The sequence below is a fragment of the Hevea brasiliensis genome, chromosome 14, assembly GCF_030052815.1.
Source record: "Hevea brasiliensis isolate MT/VB/25A 57/8 chromosome 14, ASM3005281v1, whole genome shotgun sequence".
Lineage (NCBI taxonomy): Eukaryota > Viridiplantae > Streptophyta > Magnoliopsida > Malpighiales > Euphorbiaceae > Hevea > Hevea brasiliensis.
The window spans coordinates 25,331,341-25,357,341 of NC_079506.1; the positions used below are offsets into that span (position 1 = coordinate 25,331,341).

The window sequence follows — 26,001 nt, forward strand, 5'->3', positions numbered from 1 at the left end:
ACCAAAAGGTTAAAACTAAGCAATTAGTTAGTCGGCCCATGACCCTTATAAACCCATTAGAATTTCTTCTCTTTAGATGTGAGACTCTTGACAAGGTACATAACCAGCAGTGTAGGAACACAATTCCCCAAATAAAACACTTTGGAAAGGCAATGCCACCTATCCTAGATGGTAAAATAAAACCCTATTGGCTCAAGAACCATATCCACAAATATAATCATATCCCATCAATAAAAAAGACTAGTATTTTACTACAACTAAATACTGGCAATATGCAATCACTACTGATGTCTTGAAGGCCTGATTTACAAAAACTTCCATAATGAAAGGAAAGAAAAAAATGATAGAAATGTGAGAGAACACAAAACATTAAAATCAATCAAATATGAAAAGGTTTAATAAGAAGTAAATTGTAAAACCAATCAATGCTAGAGTTGAATGTTCATAAAATAGAATTCCCAGATAAAGATGAAGTTTTGAAATTTTCATAATTCTCTTGTACTCCATTTGTATAAGTGTGTATTTGAAATGATTGAGGATTTGGATGGGTTTCTAACTAGAAAATTGCAAAATTTCTAACACAATATATCTAATTTAAATACCTCATCATTTGAAATTCATGAAGCCTAAAATCATTAATGTAATGTGATCTTAATATAACTATGTAAGAGTCATTAACTCTATATTGGTAGCTAAAGCTAAATATTATTTCTCAAGACTCCAATCTTTAGTCTAAGCTCAAGAAAAAAAAGGAAGCTACTGCAACTTTCACTACCTCATTTAAAACAAACCCATTTAGACAATTTCAATGATTACACTAGATAATCCCAACAGATTAAAAGAAAAAGCAAAAAAAAAAAAAAAAGAAACCAAACTGGGAATAAGCAGGTGTAGAAGGGAAGAAAAACAAACGAAGAAGAAAAAACCAAACCCATAAATTTGGCAGAAAGAAGAACATAAGAAATATCAAACAATTGTATACAAAGCCAAAGGAAAATCATAATAAATTAATAAAACTAACTGAGATTTTAGAATAGAGGGGCAAAAGATGATAATCCCCACTGAAAAGAGGATAATTTAGAGAAATAGCAGTGTCATTGAGTGTGTTTCTCAGCTTTGCTAAGAAGGCAAATTGAGCGTGAGTGGGTTACCCAAGACCAATGGCCCCACCAAGAGATATCTCTGAAATTGTCAAGGAATTCTAAAGGTTGCTAGTCCAAGAAGAAAAAGCCTAGGTGTGCCCAGCAGTGAGCCGAGTGTGTTACTTGGGTGGTCTTTTAGCCCATGAGTGCATTATGTGAGCCAAGAACATTATAAAGGGCAACAACTTCCAGAATTGGCTGAACAGCAAATGCTTGGTCCTTGCAAAAAGAGATATAGAAAGCATTGAGAGTGTATGGCGAGGTTCTAACTAAAGCTAGTAAGGCGTCTATCGGAGGACAAGAGGCCTTATTATGCCAAATACGCGCACAAAAAATTCGTTAACTACAGAGAGGTCGATGCCAATGACACTGCTTCCCTCGATGAGCTCTTCCATTAAGCCTACAATCGCTCCCTCTAGGTCCTCAATAACGTCTTTTTCTATTATGTCTTTAATAATTTGTTTATGAATCTACTTGGGATGGTTTTGAATTTCTTATGATTTTTTTTCTTTTTTTTCCGTGCAGTATTCAGCTGATGAATTAGCTGTTAATAAGCTAAAGCAGATTTGTTACGGTTGAAAGCAAAACAAGAAAAGAAAGAGTCTGTAACCAAAGTGTTTGTTGTTATGCCCAAATGGGTAGACTGCTTGCTTTCTTATGCCTTTTAAATTTGAGTTTATACAGTTTCTCTCTTCCCTTTGGATTTATTACAAAACATGTGTTAAAAGGTTTATAATTTTTTTCTCATAATGGGTTAAGCTTAGTTGATCATTGTAGTTTGATTAAGTTCAGTTTCTTCATTTGAACTAGTTTAGTCTTGCTGCATCTTTTTGATGCTGTAATTTTGGATTTTTTTAAGAACATTCCATGTTTCAATTACTGGTGAGCTGCAACAATTTATGTATTGTATGATATGAATGTTGCTAGTAGTTATTATGCAATATTAACTTCCACTTCATTGGAATGTAGCAGATGATAAATAAAGTTCTTGTTTCAAAATCTCTTTCATTTGGGCTTATTTTAGATTATGACAGAGCATATTAATTTGGGCATGAATTTATGTAGGTAGGCTAGATATATCATGTACAGTTCTACCGACTCACTTCATGCTTTAATTCCAACTGACGTTACATTGGCACTTTTCAGCTCAGTCTTTTCCCTCAAATAGCTATGATGTCCATCCTTATGTTATTTGGTAGCTTTGATATAACAAAATATTAAAATTTCCAGCTGGTACAGTAATTGTAGATAGTTTAATTTGGATTACGTATTACCCAATAAGATTGTTGGGAATCTAAGTCCTACATGATTGGGTTGCAACATTAACTTGATTAATCATTTTAACATGTAAAGTAACTTGATTACTTATATAAGCTCATATTAAAATAAGCTAATGTGTAATTTTCCCAACACTCTTTCTGAATTTAATAGACCCCATTTTCTTGCTGTTTGAGACTTTGAATTGACTTAGTTGATCCGCATCATATTCAGATGACACTGAAAGTTGCATTTGAGACTTTGAGTGGGCTTATTGAGCCAAATTTTCTTATAGGACATGATAGATTCTTGTCACAAGAAAACATGCATTTAGCAACACTAACTAGTGGTTTGATTAGCATGTTATAATGTTGAAAAAAAAAAAATATTGAGCTACACTAGGCCTTTGTCTTTGAACGGGTATGATGGCCACTTTTTCATGTAGTTGTTCCTTACGTTACTAGTACTCCTAGTATTTTACTAGAACAACCATGCCAACATTTTATGTTAATGTAATTGAGTTTGATTTTCTCCCACTAAAAAAAAAGGGGAGGCAGAGAAAAAAGAATATGATGCTGGAACTTTGGAATGGAAAGTTCTAAATAAGCTACCCAAATACATTTCTTAGGTGCTATTTATCTATTATATTCTTTCCCATACAGCAGTTGTGACACCCCTTACCCGTCTACAGTGTAGCCGAGCAAGATATGCCACACAGTGTACCGGAACACCCTATTTTAATTAAATAATTTTTATTCTTCCTAATTTATTATTATTATTATTTTTTTTAGTTATGAAGTACAATTTGTGAAATGTAATTCATTTCATTCATTTATTGAAATCATAAATTTATTTGAGGTTCCGCAAATTTTATGGAAAATTCGGCAGAGTACCGGCTAAAAATGGAGAAAACAGTTCTTCGGAACCTGAGAAAAACACTTCCAATATGTTTTCAGTCATTCCCAAACTTCATTTCATCAACAATGTCTCAATATTTTTCAACAATATTTCCATTCCTCATTCATTCATTTCACATAATATTTATATACAAGTCATAAATAAATATTCAATGTTCCATTCATAAACACAATTTTCACTATTTACATTAATATCAAAATACATTACATAAGTCTTAATTATACATGAGAAAATAAAAGTTTGATTACATAATACCAAAATGAAACCTAGTGTCCTACCAATGCACTGAAGACGGTGAGGTGACACGGACACTATGCAGGGCTGCAGATGATCTCACACAGTCTGTGGTCTACTGGGCTCTCTATCGGTCTCTCCAGAACCTACGCGTGGCAAAAGCAACGCGCTAAGCAATAATGCTTAGTGGTGCCAATAGTAGAATAAAAAGAAATAACAGAAAAATAAATATGCGGTGCATATTCTGATGTCTTATGCAGACAATTTTTCGATCATTATTGGTAATCTTATTTATTATATCTTGTTATATTCATAATTTCATTAAATTGATCCACTTTTATTTTTGGTTGCCCAAGTAACCTATACTAGACGACTGGACTGGATAAACGGGTAAACTGGCACTGGGTATCAAGTACCTCGGGCCGTCACACCATCGGTCACATATGTATCTCCTAGTGTACAACAGAACAGCTAATAAGCTGTAATAACATTAGGCACAAGGCCAAGTATCAACACAATGTCAGGATGGCTAAAGGCCATGAAATCACAAAATGGCATAATGCCATGTGCAGCACTGCTAACTGAACTCTATTGGCATGCCAACCTATCCAAACCAATCTTGCTAGGTATACTAGGGTATGTTACACTTTTAAATTGTACAATTCTTGAAATTTAAGTTTAGATGTTACTATTCATTTCATTAGTCAACTAAAATGTTGACTTTTGCATAGACAATAGGTACATTGGTTTTAATACTCCCAACATACCATATTTTGCATTCTAAAATTGTTAGTATTAGTGGCCAATACCATTTCTAAGCTTAGTATTAGTTATTCAAAATTTTCAGATTTCAAACCTCATATTTACTGTTCCATTGGTCATTTGTACAGTAGGAATTTGGCAAAATTGTCTTCATGAAAGTTGTTTTTTATTTTGTCTAGTTACATTTCCTTTTTTTAATCACTCCATTTGGAGTTTTGTAGCTCAAGTTATGGCCTAAACACCATAACTGGCCGGATTGGATAGAATCCAAAATTCTGGGCAAAACTGGTTCTGCCAGATTTGGTAACCTAAGTTTGGTTGGCAATTTGACTAGGTTATGATCAGAATTTAGATTTGTGTTCCTCGTAAAAGTTGTAGGTCTATGTCTCATCTTTCTGCTGGTAAAATTTCAGGTCAATTGAACCTTTCTACACTGAGTTATGACCAAATGAATAAACATTGTTCATTTGGTCATTTTGCCTAGGCAGAATGCAGGTCACCCGGATTAGGGCAATTTTTAAGTCAACTTGGTTTGGTTTTCTGGGTAGGGTTTCTATACCAAAGTTGTGCCATTATGTGTCTAGTTTCATATCCAATTGGCCTTGCACCAATTGAACCTCTACAACTCCATTTATAGCTGCCCAAACCTGCTGGACTCACATCCAGACCTGCAGGGCAGCCAATGCAGCTCACCTAAATTCAAATAGCAAGCCACAACTCTCTTCATTTCTTCATCATACACAGCCAAATGGTCACTAATTGACCATTCAAACTTTAATTCACCAACACATGAGCAAACCCTAGATTTCTCTCAAACCCTAACTCCACAATTTTAATTTGTTCCATTTTCATATTTTCTAGTTTAGATTAATGTTGTAACAAAGAATATTGTCGACACCATATTTTGGCCGATCTCCCGAAATTAATAAACTTTGAAGCCGATCCCCAACACAGTCCCCTTTGCCAACCGACCACACTTTCGATCTCCCCTCAAAAAGAATTTAATTAATACCAAGTCTCCAGGTCATTTAAAGCCTCACCGATCCCTCAATCCAATTCTCGAGTCCCCTGATCATTTAATCATATTTCCGATCTTTCTTGTCAAATAAGATTGAACCAACATAAGGCCATCGTACCACCAGTCTTATTGCCGATCTCTCATTTAAAAATTTGAGAATGATAAAGGTTTCGACTCGGTTTAAAGATGATCCCGATCTTAAGTGTTCAAAGCCAAATTTCTAATTTTAATTAAGTCCCGTTTCGTAACTGATCTCATGCATATTGTGTTTTCTGATCTCCTATACTTAGATTAATAATCACTTTCAGTTGTCATTCTAATATGTTCCAACAATCAAGTGCTTACGCAATTTAGAAATTTTCCGATCACAATCAATCATTGAACAAAAGGGGAACTTTCATTTCATTTTATTTCAAAATTTATACAAGTCATTCGATCCCCCAGCCTGAACTACATGTTGTTCATTTTCTCTCTCACCTTCAGCCTCCCCTTCGCTATCCTCACCTTCGTCCTCGGGAGCCAGGTTGGCCATCCAGGAGAAGTCCTCCTCAGGATAACGCTTCTTGAGCTCAGCCAGAAGATCTCTATGAGCATTCACATAAGCGCCGACCACTCCGGTCACCATTTCTTCTTCTTTCGCCTTGAGCTCCTCAGCAAGATGAGCGAGTTAAGCAGCTTCATCAGCTCAGAGCGCCTGAACTCCCTCGAGAACACGATCTCGCTCGGCCAGAACATGAGCTTGCTTTGCCAGCTTGTCCTCATAGAACTTCATTCGTCCCTCAATTTGAGATATGTAGTCCTGAGCGGACGAAAGTTGGGATCGGAGAGAAGACATCTCATGACTCATCCTCTCGACTTCCTTACCCAGGCGATGAGCCTTCTCCCGGACCATGTGCTGGTTCACCAAACACTCCACGTTCAGGCTCATAGATCTAGTCAAGATATCATCAAGGTTATCCGGAGACAGCCTATCCCGATCTTCTCGAAGACAGATGGAGGACACCAAGACCTTGGCGAAACCAGGGTTCTCTCGAACCGTGCAGTTTTTCTCCAACGAGTGGATCAGCACTTGGGCACCGCTGGAAAGGGACCTTACAGGAGGTTGGGAAGGACCCCCTTCCGCACTCAGAGCGACTGGAGGAGGTGGAGGCGGCTCTTCTCGGCGAGGAGGAGATCGGACCACTTCTATGATCGGAGGTCCAGAAGGTTGAGACGAGCCTCCCTGAATCTCCCCGGGCTCATGACTGGGTGTCCGCATCTCCTCAGCCCGCTTCATCTCCCGCACCTTCCGGGAGATCTCTTTCTTCCGCTTCCGGCTCTCCTTAGAGGCTTCGCCGCTTGCCATACCTGCATAAAGAAGAGGTCAGTGAGATCGCTAAGGTCCAAAGATCTGAGATATGGAAAATACCGATGCCGAGATCAGAGAGCTGAAGCCCGCGATCTTGACCGGTGACCAGCTGCATAGTCCAATGGTGTAGCTCGGCCGTCACTGCATCCAAACAAGAGAACTTCTCTCTGGACGCTTGTTCCTTCAACTCCATCACCATTGCACCCTCTTCCCTGTTTAGGGCGATGTGCTTCGTAAGCAAGGGACCCTGATGCAGCCAGCTCCGAGGGAAGCCCTCAAAAGCGTTCGGAATTTTGCTCCTCAAGATAAAGAAGCGGTTCTTCCAATTCTTCAAGGAGGAAGGTAGATCGGTAAAAAGCCCACAATGGGGTTTCGCCTGGAAGAACCAATACTCGTCGTCCTTTCGAAGAGTTAGCTGGTGCAGTTCAGCGAACACCTTAGACGTGGGTCGGAGCCCTTTAGCTCGGCATAGGCCTCGGAAGGCTACCAAGATCCGCCACGAGTTCGGGTGAACTTGAGCGATGCACACTTGGTGATATTTCAAAACTTCTTTGAAGAAGTCGTCCAAAGGGAACCGCAGACCGGCCTTTAATTGTTCTTCGTAGACCACGATCATATCGTTCTCCTCGAAGAAGTGATCGGCACAAAGATCGCCGTAACACTTAATCAATTCGTAGGAATCAGGCCGGATGTTGTACTCCTGGCTGAACGACTGCAGGTCGGTTTCTTGCAAGATTGATGGCAGCTCGTCCATGGGAAGATTTTCCCTCCCTGAAGAAGGCACATGCCTTGATGGTGCTGGTTGTCCCCGAGCTAGAACGGAGACCCTAGGAAGTTCAGGTTGCGCGCTTGGTCCGACCACCTCTACCTCATCGGATGACCACGAGAACTGAATGGAAGGGGGGCTTACTGCTCTTTGACCCTCGGCATCGCTCATTTTCAAGGGAAACAGAAAATTTAAACTAAAAGAAAGATCAAAACCTTTACCGGAGCTTGATCGGTGTCGGAGGAACTTGAAAAAACGAGAGAATTTGGAAGTTGTTTGCGAGAGACTGAAAATGACATAAAGGAGCAACTGGCTAACCCCACCCCTATTTATACTCGACCGAGCATTTAATGCTCACGATGTTCTAGGTAGTGCATCGGATAGCGGGACTCGCCAGCTGTTCTGACACGTCTCACGAATATTCCGGAGATTCCATAAAGAGATTGGTTAACTATAGAGCGGCAGATTAAGGTGTTTTGAATTACGGATCGGATAAGTGTCATTCAAATTAAGAGTCGGATTGGATAAATACTTCAGATATTGGAAAATAATCAATGCAATAATAATAAAATAACAGTTGTCAAAATAAATTTTATTTCCGAAAAGATCTGATTACATCATTTGGGCGATCTCGGGAGATCAGATTACATTAAAGGTCTAATTACATCATTTGGGCGATCTCTAAGATCGGATTACATTAAAGGTCTAATTACATCATAAGGGCGATCTTTAGAGACCGGTAGAACATCCTATCTAAAAGGCCTATGTCAAAGCCTAGTCTCGTGGCTGAGTCAAAAGATGTGTTTGACCAGGAGACCGGCTGGGATGACTATGACTCTCATGAGAATGAGAGAGGTCGTCATCAAAGTTACCGCTCGAAACCGAGCCGCTGTTGGAACACCCAGTGTGGAGAGGAGCCAGATGAACGCCAAAGAGCAGTCATCGGTGTTGAGGGGAATATTAGCAGTCTTCTTGCCCGAAACTAGTTCGTCGATTATATCGGGCGAACGATTCAAGATCGGCATGATCGAGGTCCTCGATCCAGATCGGTTAATTAGTCCAGTTTTCTCACTGTCATTAGATAAGGTCATCATAATTTTTCGATCATCGGGATCGTAAATTTTCAGGCAAGGAACAAAGAGGACAACCGGAAAAAGATTAAAGGCGGTCATTTTGTCCGGGATTGTTGCCGGAGCAGCTAGAACAAGGAAAATGAAGAGAATAAGGGAGAAAGTCAAGTGAGGTAGAGCTTCCCGGTTGAAGGTATATATATAGGAAAATTTGAGCATTTATTGCAAGCAGAAAACGAAGCGGACGCCTCGGGAATTGAGGGAAATAAATGCTTTGACTGGACCGAACCCAATAAAAGGGAAGACTGGTGTGGTAAAGATCGGTAGAAGGGAGACCGGCATGAAAGATCAGAAGAGAGCGTGTCAGGAGAGATCGGAAGAGGGGAACCCGGTATGAGAGATCGGAAAAAGATCACGTTGAAAAGACTAGAAAGGAGGGAAGGTCGGAAGACAAAGAGAATGAGACAGCTCCTGCCGATTATCGCCATAATCAGAGCCGAGGTAGTTAAAGCGTTGCAGGTGAAATCTCAACCGCACGCCCCAGAATCGCCCGCACTACTGACATGTGCTAGAGTACGTCAGGACAGCGCTGTACATCCTAATCTCCACCGTTGATCTTACTTGTAAGGACGAGCTCGGAGCCCTCAGATCGAAGAAGAAAAATGACAAGATCAGCGCCTTTCACTCCTAGCCCTCAGATCGCTCTTGACAAGAAATTTGGGCCGTCAGATTAGAAGAGAGAAAAGGACAAATACTCTAGAAGGGATCCCAGTCGTCCGTTCTGATTCTCTTTAATTCCTGAGCCCTTAGATCATGTCTTTCAAAATCTTAACCCTCCATCTCCCCCAAAACAGATCCTGACCCTTCATGGGGAGCACCCGGTTCCTATAAATACCTGCATGAAAAACTGTTCAAGGAGGACGAAAAAAGGAGGATAGTGATTATAGTGGAAGAACTCTGAAACTTAATTTAGCTCGTTACTCTGCTATTTTTGAAGCTTTCATAAGAAAAACTTTTGAAACCAGTTTTCTAAAGTATTTTCTTGCAAAAGGGATTCTTGAATACTGAAACTCTCTATTTTCAGTTCGTTCGTTATCCTGTGGTGCTCTCATTTTCAGCTCTTTGTTTTATTTAGTTCCACTCCCATTGTCCAGGCTCAACCTCATTTAAACTCGGGTATTATTTCGACCCGATTGCATTTTAGCGAAGCATCCTTCATTTCAAGGCGGACCTTAATCTTCCGGTTACCAACCTGCAGTTCTATTAAGCTTTGTGATTCAATACTTAGTTTAGTAGATTTGGCTCTCTACAGGTGAGTACTCGTATTGCCATTTTATTAAGTGCTCGTTTTCATTTTTCGTATTTCCTTCGTTCTTTTATATACGTATTTTTTTTTTCTTTTTCTAAGTTTATATTACGCTAAAGAATACCAAAAGGTTACTCTCGGGTTTACTTCTTTATTGATCAGTCCATTCTTTTTATTAATCTTTGTTATTTCTGAACGCAAGTCTTCTAGTCTCGAGTAATGTATAAGGGGTCAGGTAAAATGTAGGTAACCGTATCTAAAGGATCTCTTTAAAAATAATAAAAGGTCTAAACAATGAGTCAGGAAAATAGTAAGGCCGAATCACTAGAATAATGCAAAAGATAATTGAGTAAAACAACACAAGGCAGAGTAAAACCGAACTTTAAGATAGATAAATGGGATAGATCGGATATCAAAAGGTACTGGTAAGGCGACCACATAGGAAGGTCGGAAAATTCGATTTGGTATCTCCTGACTGGATACAAGGTACCAATGAATTAAAAGAAGCCTTATTCCAAGCCCCTGCATCTTTAAATGCCAAAACCCTTAGTTCTAGGATTTCATGACGGGTAGCTGTCATCAAGTTTTGAGAGATCGGAAAGTCCTTATCCGATCCCTATTAAAATAAAAGAGATCGGAGGAGAGTTCTTATCCGGTTTCCACTTAAAAATTTTAATAAATATTTAAAAAGAAGATCGGAGGAGAGTTCTTATCCGATTCTCACGCTTAAAATTTTTTAATAAACATTTAAAAAGGAGATCGGAGGAGAGTTCTTATCCGATTCTCAAAGCTTAAAATTTTTTAATAATCATTTAAAAAAAGATCGGAGGAGAGTTCTTATCCGATTCTCAAGCTTAAAATTTTTTAATAATCATTTAAAAAAGAGATCGGAGGAGAGTTCTTATCCGATTCTCAAGCTTAAAAATTTTAATAAATATTTAAAGGAGATCGGAGGAGAGTTCTTATCCGATTTCCAAATTAAATTTCAACAAATATGTAAGATGATTCCCTCTAAAAGAAAATTAATATGCAACCGCAACTCACTAAGGTCGTCTCATTTACTTATGTATCTGGGTAACCCGGATTAGTGAAAAATCAAACATTCCTTTCGGTCAAAAGGATTAACATTTCCATTCAAACCCTCCTAACTATGAAGAACGTGAAGTTAAATCTGCTTACCCTCGTTGAGGGACGAGGTGGGGTGCCTAACACCTTCCCCACCCGTTCATGGACCCCGAACCTAGAATCTCTGTTTTTAAAGTGGTTTTATTCTAACTTACTCTCACAAATGGTTTTCTTTAATTTCCCTCAAAATTAAAGTGGCGACTCCTCACTTTTCCCACTTCGGTGAGTGTTCGTCCAGGCGACCGCAAAACCCTTTGCGACAAATATAAGAGAAAAATTAAACAAAAGTGGCACTAACCTTCACTTAGTTACTTTTCAAGACTTAAAAACTTGACTTTCTTCCTTTCAAATTGCTGCCCAAAGCTTGCTCTAATGGTAGAGATAATTTTTAATGTAGGCAAGTTAGGGTTTTGAGGGGGTTTAAGGTGGGAAAGGAAGCTTGGTTTAAGGGACAACAATGGTGGAGGTGAGAGTGTGGTTCGTTGCAGCTGAAGAAAATGAAAGAAACTGATTTGTTTTCTTTCATTTTCTGCCCATTTAGTCATTTTAAATGAGTTATTACCATGTGTCACAATGTGATTGGGTGGGAGGATTTTAATTGCATAAGCATGATGTCAAAAGTCCCATTTTTCTTTATTTTTTTTCTTCTCTTTCTATTCATTTTCAATTAAATTTTTAGTAATTTTTATTCATATTTTAGATCATAATAATTATTTACTTAAATGGACAAGTTGGCCAAAAATCATCTCTGAAGACGAAATGACCAAAATGCTCTCCGTTTGGCTTATTGATCCAAAATCGTCTGTATCGATTTAAAAATTTTTCTAAGCATTTTCTTGGCATTCTAATGCCATAGAAACCTTAATGACTCTTCTCTAGAGTCCAAAAAATTATTTTATGAATTTCTCCTGGGTCTAGGGCTCCTAGTTGCGAAAACCGCCACTTTCCACTGGGTTATCCATCACTAGGACACCGGCTCATTTAACTTGGTTGTATTTTATTTCTAAAATTTTTCCTAAATTGTTCTTATTAATATTTGAGTTAATTATGATTCCTCACTTTAGTTTAAATATTTTTTAGGATGTTCTAGCTGTCCGGACCAACACTGATCACCGGAATAGTAGAATGAATGGAGTTGCTGCAGGGAGGGTGTTACAGCAGTACAGGACTAAAGATTATCATTGCCAATGGCTGCTAGGCTTGTTGAATGCTACTAGTGACAGAAGTTATCCAAGGCTACCAGTACTACTCTGATAAGCAAAGTTGTCAACAACTATAAGTCACCTTTTTCCCGTTTTGTTTCTATATTTTTCTTTTGAAAGACTTGTGTAGATTTGTTATGAGATTTAGCACCAAACGTAGGATATGATGAGGTAGATCCTGTCCCATCCTATTCTATCCTATACTTTCTGTCGTGCTAAACAGGGCTGGAATGATTTATATTTTGTTATCTGTACCATATTTACTCAAGAAACATTCTCATGTATAGCTTTCATGCATGCGCATGCATAAATTTCCTACATGCATGAAATTTGAGGATTTTATGGAGGTAAAATGCAATTTGGAAAATCTTTTCACTCAATTGTCTTGACCTCAATTGGAAGTTGGAATAATGCTCAATAATAAAGCAATACATCCTTTTTCTGAGTGTTCTGCATTATTGAGCTAACACCTTTGTGTTTGTCATGTTTCTCCATGCTTTCCACTACCTTGATGAAGGATAGTGATAAGCTTGGACTTCTAATCTCATTTCTTAGAAAGTAATAAGAAGTATATTCAACTTATGGGTAGCAATTTTATATACAACCCATAAACAACACTCAAATGTGACACAAAATAGAGTGTGAGGGTAGAGTTATTCTTGTTTGTTTCAAAATTCTGTCAACCTCTTTGTAATATATCAATAATCATGTCATGTTTTAGGTTGAACTAATAATCCAATTTGATATATTTGTGACTCACCTTACTATTCTTGTTACGTGTTGACCCACGACCTGCTAGCCTGTTTTGACTTGTAATGATCCATTTTGGTTCTTTATTTTGCTAGATATAAGCATTTGGTTATTAATTATGTATGTTATTTGAGACTTATTATTTATTCTAGTTAGTTTGTGTTTGCTATTTTATTTGTGAATTTCCTTTATTAAAATTTATTTAGTTGATGAATTTATTTAATAAATTGAAAATGATATTATTTTATAATTATATTTTTTTGTAGGCTAAAATATCAATTAAATTGAAATATTACTTTTTCGATAGATTTCATATTTCATATTGTCACACCCTACTCCTCGTAAGATGTAACATGTTCCCGTAGTACACCTAATGAATTACCGTACTTCACCTACCAGTAACCTATTAAATATACAACAAGGGATTTTAAAACAATTTTCGTTCATTATGGAATTGGTGGGTAAATTTTTTTTTTCAATTATTAAAAACCTTTATTTAAAGTCCAAACACAAATCAAATTTTTGGATATTTGAAATCTCCGCAATTTTTACAAAAATTTTGATAGAGTGCCGTCTATATTTTGAGAAAACAGTTCTTCAAAACCTGAAAATAAAAAAACACTTCCAATATATTACTCAATCACAACTTCATTTGCAACCACCAAACTTCAAATCAACAACACTGGCAACACTTCAACTCAAAATCCAAATTTCAAATCAAAAATTAATAACTCAAAACATTTCATAAACTCATGCACATTGCATTTTAAATATTTAATTTACATTCACTATTTAATTTACAAACATAAAATCTCAAAAATAATATTATTACAATTTTATTTGTACAACTGCTCAAACTACAGAGATACATATGCATACTATCGTATTTACATCAAACTAAACTACCAGGGTATAGACAATACCCGTACAGAATTTCTTCAACCGTGCTCCTCTCTGACTGTAGCAGCTCACTCTACTACTATGTCCTTTTCTCTATCTGCGACAGCAAGTTAAAGCTATCGCTGAGTATAAAGATACTCAGTGGTGCACAATAAAACGTAAAATGTATAATTTAAAACATTCATGAACAATTCATAATTCAAATATTTCACAATCATATTTCAAATTTTCAAATCACATTTATAACAAATCATAATTTTCAAAGCTTAACACAACACAACTTTGATCAAATAATTCAATAAAGATAGTGTTGCCAATCAATAACACAACTTAGGCCATGACACAAAATTTCCGAACATGCCGTGTGTACATCACGACAAGGCAAACACCCCCACTAATCGAAATCAATGAGGGAGGTGGCTAGCTAGCTAATGAGTACTCATCCAAACTCGCCCCTCAGACTGGGAAGCCAGAGAGGGAGGAAATTGATCAAATGTCAAACTCACCCCACAAGTGGATGAGGAACATATTAATATTGCCATGCCAAGTGTGAATTAAATCGATTTAAAAATATGATGTTCAATTATAATTGATGCAACAATTAAACAAGCTTCATTTCAAATCTCCATTTGCAAAGTAGGCAACACACAAATTCTCAAATAAAATTTCCAAAGCCATAACTAAATTCAAAACCATATTGTTCAAATATTCCTTACAAATCAATAAATAATTTTCATTTCAAATTTCCATTGTAAAATAGGAAAAACAACATTTTCAAAATTCATAATGAATAAAACATATTCACAATGTATAACAAATCAATTTTCATTGTGAAACTATAATTTATAAATTTTTGTGCACAAACCTGACGTGAGTCGCCTCTAGGCCTTGACTCAGTCTCTCAGAGCTTCCAAGTCTTTTTCAGTTGAAACACACAGTTTCACAGTGTTTCAGTACCATAACTTAGTATAAATCCAAAAATAAATTTAACTTCACTTTTACCTAGCTCTAACGTGCTAAATTCGACGTTCTTGAAATTTTGTGTTTCGGTTTACTATTCACTACACTATTCAAGTCAAATTATTGACTTTCTAAGGCTTAATAGGTATGGGAATTCTAACTTCACCCATATACCATATTTTGGTCACTAAACTTGTTGGTTTTGGTCATTTTCTCAACACTTAAGTCTTTTAGGCAAAATTGTCAATTTTCAGTTTTTGGTGTCTCGGTTGCATTGTTCCATTGGTCATTTTACTGTTAGAATTTGGCAAAACTTCCTTCATAGAAAATGTTCCTTATTGTATTAAGTTTATTATCCTTTTTGAATTACTGCAATTGGAGTTTTGTAGCTCAAGTTATATGCAATTTACGTTTACTGTTCATGCTGCAGAATTTAGTTCTGCAGATTTATTAATCCAACTTCGTTCAGCAATTTGATCAAGTTAAGTCCATAATTTGGTCTGATTTTCTTCATATGAAATGTTCTACTATTCCTTAGGTTTCCATCGGTTCAAGAATCACCTAAATCGAAGTTTTCTAGAGAGAGTTATAGCCATTAAAACTTTACTGCTCATATGGCAATTCTGCAGTTTTGCAGATTCAGTAACTCAAATTTGCTCAATAATTTGATTGGGTTAATGGCATAATTTAGGTTTGTGTTCTTCATGAAAGTTTTAGATCTATATCTCATCTAACTACTGGTAAAATTTCAGGTCATTTTGACCTGCCTAGCTCGAGTTATGACCAAATTTCAGGTCATTTAGTTAGTTTGTGCAGGGCAGCCTGCGATTTTTCGACTTTGATCAATTTGTTCACTAGGTTTTAGTCACTTTTTGGGCATGCTTCCTGAATGAAAATTGTGTCATTTAGTGCCTATTTTCATCCCCAATTGGTCCCATATCCATTGAACTTGTAAAATTTCATTTTTGGTCCCTCAAAGTTGATTTTTGTCTTGCTGCAGCAACATGACCTTATCCATTCCGAATTGGCTTTTAATTCCAACACTTCTAACACACTTAATTAGGTCACAAATGACCATTTCTCACTTCACATTAGGTCAAAGACACCATTTACAAGTTTCTCACATTTTTGGTCTCTAAACCCTAATATTCAAAACCCTAACTCACTAATTTTGTTGCATTTAACCAATTCAAATCATACTAACATCACTCCATCACTCAATTAAGCTTCCATACATATTGAATTCAATCAAATTCATGCATACACACATCAAACCCTAGCTGGCCTAAATTCAGCTTTGGTCCCTCACAATTATTTTTGTTTCATTTTAAGTTACTTTCTAAGTTAATTAAACTAAGAACATATAAATTTAACAAAAGAATTCAAATTTACATACTAACCTTTATTTGATTTTCCAATCACTAATTTTCTTCCCTTTTTTCTTCTTTCTTGCTTCTTCAATCTCCTCTTCTAGTAGCCCAAACAAAGCTTAATCATAATTTAGTGAAATTTTTGGGGAATTTATGGGGTTGATTCAAGCTTTGAAAGCTTGAATTTCATGGCTATAGAGGAAACTAAGGAGAAAAAAGAGAGAGAGGAGAGATGCACGTTTTTTATTTGAAGAAGAAGAATGATTTTTTTTTTCTTTTCTTTTATTTTGTCTTTTATCTCTTTAGGAAGACCAAAAATCCAAATAAGTAAATAAATTAATTTTATTCTTTATGGCATCATGCATGAGGTCATGCATGATGTCATCACCTTTTGACTTTTCCATTTTCTCTTTTTTTTTTTTTTTTTTTTTTTTTCTATTAGTTCTTTAATTTAATTCTCGATTCCGAAATTTTCTTTTCTCCGATCTTATTTAACAGTTAGGTTAGAAGTCAGCTCTCGGGGTCAATTGACCAAATTGCCCCTTGCCGGTTCATACCGGTTTGCAATTAATTCAATATTTCTTCCGGCTCCCTGACCTAATTATTTGACTGGCTTAACAGTTCTTTTTCGTGATCTTCTCTTTTCCACTGTGTTCATAAGGGTCCTAAGGACCGCGGCGTCATATTTTACGGTTCGAAATTTGAGTTTAAAATGACTTCGCAGTCGTTCCCGAGAAGGTGACCCATCGCTGTGACTTTCGGCTCGTTTAACTTCTTGTGTTCCGTTTTTCTTATTTATACTCAACTAATTGGCAATTACTAATTATTTGTATTTATAACTTATCTAGTTGTCTTAAGTGTGGTCCTAATCCCCTTAATTGTCCGAACCGACTCCGGTCACCGGAACAGTGAAATATACCTAGCTATACAAATAGGGGTGTTACACATATATTATTAAATTTGTGCATGATTAAAATTAATGTGTAAATTTCGTGTTATATATTATTTCATAAAGATTAAAAGTGATGGATTGTCTCAAATTTTGTTGAAGGAGTTATGTTTAGTTGTGTCAAAACATATTAAATGGTTTGAGTAGTCTCAAAGCATGTTAATGAGTTAAGTTGTATTGAATTAACTCTACATGATTTAATACTAACCGTATTATGCATATTGTATTAAGTGATTTATATAATTAAAAAGTCGTGTTCATATTTAGATTTTTAATATGATTTATTAATTGTATCGTATTTGTGTTAACTTCAATATTATTTATGTTATATTGACATGACACGAAAACAACCAATTAATCTAAATAGCTACCCTAATTCAACTTATTTGTAATTAATATTAATTTAATAATATATTTATAGTCAATTTTATTAGTCATAAAATAATAATTTTTACTAATGTATTTTTTATTAGTAATTTATTTTTTAATATTAATTTATAGCAGTAGTTTATTTTTAGTAAATTTTTATCATAAATATTTTTATGGTAATTTTTGTTAGTAATTTGTTTTTTTAATAATTATTAATAATATTTTCATAATATTTATTTTTTACTATATTTTTATTTATAATTTTTATTAGCAGTTTATTTATTTTTTATTTTTTATTTTTTATTCTGTTCATTCCTTGTTTTGTTTTTGGTAATTTGAGAGAGAGAAATAGAGGAAAATGATGGAAGTGGAAGGAGGGTAAGAGAGATAGAGACTTGAGAGTGAGACAAAGAAGGAAAGAGATGGAGATGGGAGGAGGGTGAGAAAATAAATGGATATGGGGAGATAGAGAGAGATACATATAAAAAGAAATAGAGGAATGGAGACGAGGAGAGAGATAAAGATAAGAGGGTGAGAGAGACTAAGATGAGAAGAGAGTGGCGTTTTGAGGTGCAGAGAAAATGAGCAAGTGAAAGGAGAGGAACCTGTAGGGGGTGAAAGAAACTGAGAGAGAAGCAAAAGAGGAATGGCGAGCGGGTAGTGAAGAAAGACAGATGAGAGAATATGGTAAGAGATATTATTAAATGGTAAAAGAGTACGTTTAGGCTTTTTATTTTTAATTTATGCAACACCAGCAACATAATTATAAAAAGGTCTGATTATTATTAGGTTAATCATTATATAAATTCAAAGTATTAAAAAATAATATTTATTTTAATAAAAAATAATTTTTTTATAATATAAAAAATATATTTTATATGATTATGGGAAATAATATATATAAATTGAATAAATTTAATAATTTCTCCTATTATGTGTCATTAAAATTTTTATTTATTAATGAATTTTTTATTATAAATTAAAGTTTGAAGGTTTTATTATTGTAAGATTTTAAATTTAAAAATTAATATTTTTTTTAATTCTCTTTTTATAAGAGAAATTATATAATGAAATTATAATTTATGTATGACCGTTAAAATGAAATGATGAATTAATATTAATTTATTATGTGATTGGTGATGGAAGCGGCAAGATTAAAACGTCACCGTCTTATTTACAAACAAAATGAGCTGCTTCCTTTTAAAAAAAAAATTATTGCCTATTATTTCTTTTTAAATTTAAATGATTTTATTTATTTATTTATTTTACAAATTTATTATTCTATATAAAATTCTTATATAACTTCACGATTTCAAAATATATATTTTTTGAAAAAATATATTTATAGGAAATTTATTTTTTAAAAATATAATATAAATATATTTAATATACAAATTAACTTTTGAGTAATTAATTTACTTTTAAGTTGTAAAAAAATAATAATATTATTCATAAAATAATTTGAAGTGTAATAAATTAAAAAATAAATTAATAAATTCATTATATTTAACTAAAAAAATACAATTTATTAAATTTTATCTAGATGAATTACTTTTTTTTTTTACATAACAGAATTAAAGTATTCTACTTTATGAGAGCATGATTTGATAATATAAATAGAATAAAATTATTTTTTACACTTATCAGTAAATTTACTTTCATGTTCTACTTATCCAATCAAACAAGGCCTCCATCATCATCGCGCTAGAAAGAATCCTAGCATACATGCATACTCACGTAAACTTTCAGGTGATGATCAAGGATTAGTTTGATATAGAATTTCAAGGATAAAAAAATATATTTCTAAAAAATATTATTTTAAAAGTTGTGTAAAAATTATTTTATTCTTTTACTATTAAAATTATTTATTAATGTTTTTAAAAAATTATTATTCAATCTATTCATTTTAATAAAATTAATTATTTAATTAATTTATTATAAAAAATATATTATTTATTTTATACATTTTTAGTTCGTTAACTATTTTACCTTTCTGTTAATTTAAAGCAAAATCTTTTTATCAACATTTGAGTAATACAACTATTACTATTCATAATTTAAATTCATCCAGTATTTAATCTTGTAATTTAAATTTTTTACTACTTAATTAATAAAAAATTTGCTTTAAAACAAACGAATTAGACAATTTACAGACTAGAAATTAAAAAAATTAAATAGTATATTTTTTAAAATAAAAAATTAATAATTAATTTTTTTAAAATGCAGACTAAATAATATATTTTTTAATCAATATATTAAAGAAAATCTCAATGGAAATACTAAATAAGCTCAAAATCAAAGTGCAGTCCGTTCCAAGAGTCGAACTCTTGAGTGGGTGGGATGGTTTATCAGGTAACCAAAAGAAATCAAGAAACAAAGGAAGAAACCAAATTGCCCTTTTACCCAACCAATTTGCTTTGGACGACTCAACCACGGTTTTCTCGGGCCCGGTGGTTTTGACTGAAAATACTCCAAATACCAAAGCCAATCTTGAAAAAACAGCCCCCACATCACCACACTACATTTTCCCACTTCTCTAAACGGCTGCTGGTGCTCTCTCCACCTCTTCCTCGTCCCCCTCCACCGCCACGGCCACCGCTACAATCCACTTCAAGAATTAGAGAGACAGGCATAAAGTAGCAGAAAAGTTGCTTTCCGTCACCTTCTTAGGTTTTGAGTGTTCTTATTGTCATGGCTGATAGCGATGAGAACCATCTTGGAGAAGGAGGACGCTCGAGCACTACTAGTTTCTCGCAGTTGCTGTTCTCTGATGATGATAATAATGACGTAGTTGGTCTTGATATTGGCCATGCTTTTCATTACTCTTCTTCCGCTACCACTGGAAAGCCTCCTAAAATGCTCTGTTTTGGAGGCTTTCACCATCTTCACATAAAACAAGCTGATACTAATGTTCTAGTGCCTAGTGAACCCACCATGAGTTCCCTTCAGAAGTCTTCTGGGGTCACATGCAGTGACTCGTCTTCTACTTCTTCTGCAAACAATAACAGCAGCTGCAGCAACAATGTCAATGTCAATGTCAATACTGCCTCCAGATCATATGTAAGGGATTGTAATTATTATAAAGTTGTTTCGCTTTTTGGGTTTTTTTTAAAAAAAAATTTTTTCTACTCATTTTTAGCAACGGATTGCAGGGAAAAAATTGGTCAAGCCAAAAACTTGTGCAGAGCACTAGGACCATAGCCAAAGCTCAATTGACAAGTGACAGAACTAGTAAAAAGGCCAAAACTGAGACTCGCATTTCTCCTGCACATCCAAAGGTTTCAAATTTGCTTTTTAAAGATCTGCATGCATGCATGTCACTGCACAAATGTTTATCACATCTGGAACTCTTATAAAGTATAGATAATTATATTTCAATATGCTTCATAATTTACTGATAAATTTCTTTGTAATAATACAGGTGAGGAAAGAGAAGCTAGGAGAACGCGTCACTGCATTGCAGCAGCTTGTATCACCATTTGGCAAGGTACAAAAACTATATATAATTCTGTTAATTGCTCAAAATTATTTTCATTAGAGAATTGAAATGTATTGCAGACTGATACGGCATCAGTTCTACATGAAGCGATGGGATATATCAGGTTTCTCCAAGACCAAGTTCAGGTGCTGTGTTCTCCTTACCTGCAAGACATACCAGCTGTAAGCACCATGCCCCACATCATCTCTGTCCTTTTCGATCTTTTTCACTCTCATTTGCTTCCACGTCAGCACCTGGACCCATATCATGTTGGTCCCATAGTTTGTCAATGGTCTTGATGTTACCTGATCTTGTGGGTCCTGCATATATCAAATACTATCGCCTATAAAAGTTGGTAGTGATTGAGATGTCCTGTGGGTACTGAGATGGGTGGTGTTGTTTTCTTTACTGTGGTAAATAATGACCAGGAAGGTGAAGAAATTGGAGGAGAAGACCCAAGAAAGGACCTGAGGAGCAGAGGGTTGTGTCTGGTACCAGTGGAATTGACCCTACACGTGGCAAGCTGCAACGGTGCAGATTACTGGTCACCTGTCATGGGAAATAATCAACAACATAATAGCAGTGCCAGTGAATCCATCTGTCCCAGAACTCATAATTTTGACAGTGAGGATCAGAAACGGTAAGAAGTGGGTAGAAAAGACAGGGTAAAGCAAGAGAAGGTTTTCACTGCTAATTTTGGTGTCGATTATTAGGCAAAAAAAAGTGGGAAAGGAAAGGAAAGGAAAGGAAAGGAAAGGAAAGTTATCTTTTGTTAGCTGTTTTTGGTAGGAAAACACGTGGGTTTTAGAGTGGGATGTGTGTAACTTTTTAAGATGGCTTACACGAATGTATATTTTCTAGGCTTTTTCAACAATTACCAAAGCCATTTTGAGAAGAGGGCTGGTTTGCTTTTGTAGTTCAGTTCTTTGCTTTTCTAAGTGCTCCAAAGTTGATGAATTTTACTAGTTCAGCTTCAAATTTTTTACATTTTTTCTGTGGAGCACTCCAAGAGTTTTTGAAGATGCTCATTTGTGCTATCAAAATACCTAAACTCTCCTCTCTCTCTCTCTCTCTCTCTCTCTCTCTCTATCAACGCAACATAGCCAAAATTTATCTAGTTTACCTTTTTCCCCCTCCATGAATTAACAAACTCAAATTTAACAAAGATTTCTTAGCAATTTCTCCTCTATGACAAATTCACAAATTTACAAGAATCTCAGCATATACAGATTCGCAAAATATTTCTCAGTAATTTTTAGAAAATAAAATAAAATAAAATAAGAGTAAATTAAAATTATGTTACCATATATTTTATATTAAATCGAAGTCGTTTGATCGGTGAATTTGTAGATTATTTATTTATTTATTTTATTTTATTATTTCATCTAGTGGTTGTTTTATTAGATTTATGCTATGTGAGCCATGTATCGGTTCAATATCCTAGTCCTTAGAACTGGACCCGAACTGGCGTCCCAGGTTTAGATCGGTTTTAATTCAAAAGGATTTCGGTTGGTTCGAAATGATTTGATATGATTTTTATTCAATTTGCAATTCGATCTCGGTTCAAATGTGAAAAAAAAAAAATTAAAAGGATTCAATATAATTTTTTCTAAAAGAAAAATAAATTTTATAAATTGAGCCGGTTCCAGTTTAAAACTGCTAATTCAAATTGACAATTCTAAATCAATTTCGATTTAGATTCAAAGACGGAGAGATCGGAATTGGCTTCTATATTTTTGTTCCGAACTAATTCAGACCTAATCAATCCCAAATTTAACCCAGATCAATGTTGATCCAGCGGCTAGCGTTTATGTGAATTTTATCATTCATGCCCAATAAAAAGATATTATTACTCTTAATATTAAGCAAATTTTATTAATTAAATTAAAATTTCCCTCCCTTTCCCTTCTATTATATCTCTATTTATTTATTTTTTCTCACTTCATTTCTCTATGCTATTCATTTTTATATCTCTCGCTCCATTTCGCTCTCCCACTCCCTCTCTCAAATCAAATCGTTAATAAACCATAATCAACAACACACATATCTAGAACCGAAACTGATCAAACCTGTGTTTGACTCGAAACGTGAATAAATTGGAACGAAATTAAACCGAAACCATCATGTTAGTTTCAAGCCAAACTGAATTTTTCACTTACAAAAAATAAAAAGTTTAAAAAATTGGACCATTAAATTTGAATAAAATAAGATTAAATTGAAGCTAGAATCGAAATCAAAATCTGAATTGAAATTAGAATCAAAACTGAAACTTTAAGGAAATTTAAGGGCCGATTCAATTTCACCCTTTTAGTGAATCACAAATCAATGATTTCGAACCAGTTTGAACTGGAACTGGCTCGGTGTCAAGCTCTACGCATGTCTTTCCATTTATTGACAAAACTAAATACATATTTTATCATCTATTAAAAATGTCAAAAAAAAAAATCAATTTGCACAAAAAATAAAAAAATTCTAAATCACTAATTTAAAAACTCCACAAAAATTAGAAAAACAGAGCGACTATTGTTGTGGGTCAAAGTAGGGGATTTGGGTTCGAGGGAATGGCCTGCCTAGGACTGGCAATGAGATAGTGAAGATGCCAGAAATGACTTCCCCTCAAATTATATGCATGTAATCATTCAAGAACAATTTCATCATAAACTTGGAAAGAAAACAATAATCAAAACCCATATCACATAAAGCATTAATTATCACAAGAACTTGCCAATTTTTGTCATTTGGGTTCTGAGCCTTTTCCATGTTGTGTCGATTCCTTTCTATGGCTTGATCGACTCATTACTAGCACCATGTCTGAATCTGACCACTGAAGTAGCTCTTTGAAGTAGCTTGTTTGAAAATGGCAGTGGATGATGATGGGTTCTGATTGATCTCGTTTTGTGATTCATTTTTATGAATCTTTGGTTTTTCGGACTAGTGCTCTTACCGCAACCCTCTGCAGAGAAACAGAGTAAGCCCTAAAAATCGACACATGCTGCCCTTAACCTCAGCATCAGTCTCCTGTTGCTTATTGGATCTTTTATTTGTTTGATTTATAGGAAAAAGAGAAAGATTCCAAGAAAAGGTTATGCATAAGGGTAAGTTTCTGCAAATAAAATTGTAACTCTATTATCTGTTTGTAGGGTTGTTACAATTGATCATAACAGAGTTTTTGAAACAAACCACCATATAAAAAGAAAACACATCTTTTACTCTGCTTCACTTCTCTGTTACTCATTCTGTAACAGCTCTTTTTGTTATTGTTATTATTATTTTTTAACCTTTCATGCATGTATTGAGACTGGTAATGGTAGATGCTCAATCAATCTCTCTATTTCCATGGGAGCCTGTCCTGTCTGCTTTGCCTGCCATCCCACCAGCATAAAACAGCAGCTTGAGGAGCTTCACTATTCCTTTAGCCTTTAGCTGCTTTATTTTAGCCGAAATTCATGATCTTTAAATTGTTGCAGTCCCAGAAATTGAGTGCACCAAAACCCCTTTTTTACCCTTCAATAAAACTAGACTCTCCATATATAGATCTGCATAGAAGGAGCATGATTCACCATTGATTCCCAATCTTTTTACTCTTTGGTTCCATGGGTCATATGAAATCAGCTCCCCATCAGCCCCCACTAGCAGAACCTCAACATTGTTTCTAAGGCCTAATGTCTTCCCTAAACCTCCAGGGACAACCACGTTGAACAATTTATTCCAGGAATCATGTACACCATATTCATTCATTACCCAAATACTGCAACTCTCATAACACAGATGACCTGTTCGTTTCCTATACTGTATCAGAGAAAGCAATTGACTACATAACATGACTGATAAATGTTGCACATTTGTGGTAACAATTTCATCAGGCATCTTGAATTCTTTAAATTCCTCATCATGCACAGCAAATACTGCTATTGTTAGTCCTCTTGGATTATAATATCCAACCCAATGGATAGCCCCTTCTAGTACTGTCTGTGATGAATATTTCGAGACAACATAAGCAGGAGAAGATGCAGAATTATTGATTCTCCAAGCCCCTTTACTTAGCTCAAAAATCTCAACATCTGGTGGAACCATCAGAGAACCCCCATCGGTGGAATAATACACAATTCTGATGACCTTGTAGTCATTAGTCCAAGAATCAAATCCAAACCCAAGAATTACATTAGAAACTCTATAGCTAAATCGCTGAAGGGGAAGGGTTACAGATAACCCTATTGAAGGATTCCATAGAACTATGCGTTTCAATATGTGTGAATGATTATCAGTTAAGCAGACAATTCCATTGCAAGAACCAACAATCTCAAAATAATCCCAGCTACTATTCAATGGAAAATCAAGTTCTTGATACTTACCGAACAAATCATCATCATCCAAGTGTAAGGTGAATCTTTCTTTCTTGTCAACTCTGGAATAGTGCCTCAGGAGCAGGTAATCTCTGTTTTTGTTTTTGCTGCTGCTTTCAATGGTGTTCCTGGTGTGCAAGGAAATGAAGTTCTGGTTGGAGATTAGAGAGTACCATGATTTGCATACGCATCTGCATCTAAGGAGTGATTTCACAGGCAATCTTAAGAAAATTTCGATCAAGACTTCTTTAGGTATATAATCTGACATTTTTGTAGCCCCTTTTCCTTCTGTTTCCTTTCTGAGTCTGAAAAGGATCAAATAGGGAGGCTGCATATGGTGGAACGAGAACTCTTGCACCATTAACGCATATACTGTAGATTGTCAACCGTTATATTTCAACAATGTGAAATTCTTGATTCGGATTGAAATTCCGGGGTAGGAATGAGCATTAATTAAATAATAAGGAAATCTTCGAGTTAAATAAAGAGAAAAATCTGCGATGTTGCTTATTGTACTTGGAAAACAAATATAATTAGGTCAAAGTGAATTGGTCAAATTTGGAAATTGTCTCGTAGTTGTATTAGACGAAGTCAATTATGCTTCATTTTCTTTGTCTTAAATGTCATATACGATATACCAATTTGGCAGTCTGATTGTTCTCCTCATGTTTTATTTATTTATTTTTTGATTTTATTTATTTATTTATTATTATTATTTAAAAGGAAAGAAGATA

The 26,001-nt window shown here is 34.9% G+C and overlaps 2 protein-coding genes and 1 long non-coding RNA gene across 3 annotated transcripts; 2 read left to right on the forward strand and 1 right to left on the reverse strand.

The window, feature by feature from the left end:
• Positions 1-888: 888 nt before the first annotated feature.
• Positions 889-2,150, forward strand: LOC110643644 (uncharacterized). The gene is made up of 2 exons (XR_002492682.2): positions 889-1,561; positions 1,668-2,150. It is a non-coding gene; the product is annotated as an uncharacterized LOC110643644 (long non-coding RNA).
• Positions 2,151-19,744: 17,594 nt separating this feature from the next.
• Positions 19,745-21,881, forward strand: LOC110643643 (transcription factor bHLH113-like). Its single transcript, XM_021796102.2, has 5 exons — positions 19,745-20,506; positions 20,599-20,724; positions 20,868-20,933; positions 21,005-21,106; positions 21,353-21,881. The coding sequence occupies exons 1-5, from the start codon at positions 20,138-20,140 to the stop codon at positions 21,566-21,568; spliced, it is 879 nt and encodes a 292-aa protein (XP_021651794.2). The 5' UTR covers positions 19,745-20,137; the 3' UTR covers positions 21,569-21,881.
• A 2,143-nt stretch (positions 21,882-24,024) lies between these two features.
• LOC110643650 (F-box protein At3g07870-like) lies at positions 24,025-25,750 on the reverse strand. The gene has a single exon (XM_021796108.2). It carries the CDS (start codon positions 25,626-25,628, stop codon positions 24,378-24,380), a length of 1,251 nt encoding a protein of 416 aa, XP_021651800.2. The 5' UTR covers positions 25,629-25,750; the 3' UTR covers positions 24,025-24,377.
• Positions 25,751-26,001: the final 251 nt, after the last annotated feature.

Bases quoted from the DNA above. Each gene is read 5' to 3' on its own strand.
- LOC110643643 (XM_021796102.2), top strand. From the start codon at position 20,138: ATGGCTGATAGCGATGAGAACCATCTTGGAGAAGGAGGACGCTCGAGC. The intron at 20,725-20,867 runs GTTTCAAATTTG...GTAATAATACAG, and splicing joins TTTCTCCTGCACATCCAAAG to GTGAGGAAAGAGAAGCTAGG. The intron at 21,107-21,352 runs GTAAGCACCATG...AATAATGACCAG, and splicing joins ACCTGCAAGACATACCAGCT to GAAGGTGAAGAAATTGGAGG.
- LOC110643650 (XM_021796108.2), bottom strand. From the start codon at position 25,628: ATGGTGCAAGAGTTCTCGTTCCACCATATGCAGCCTCCCTATTTGATC.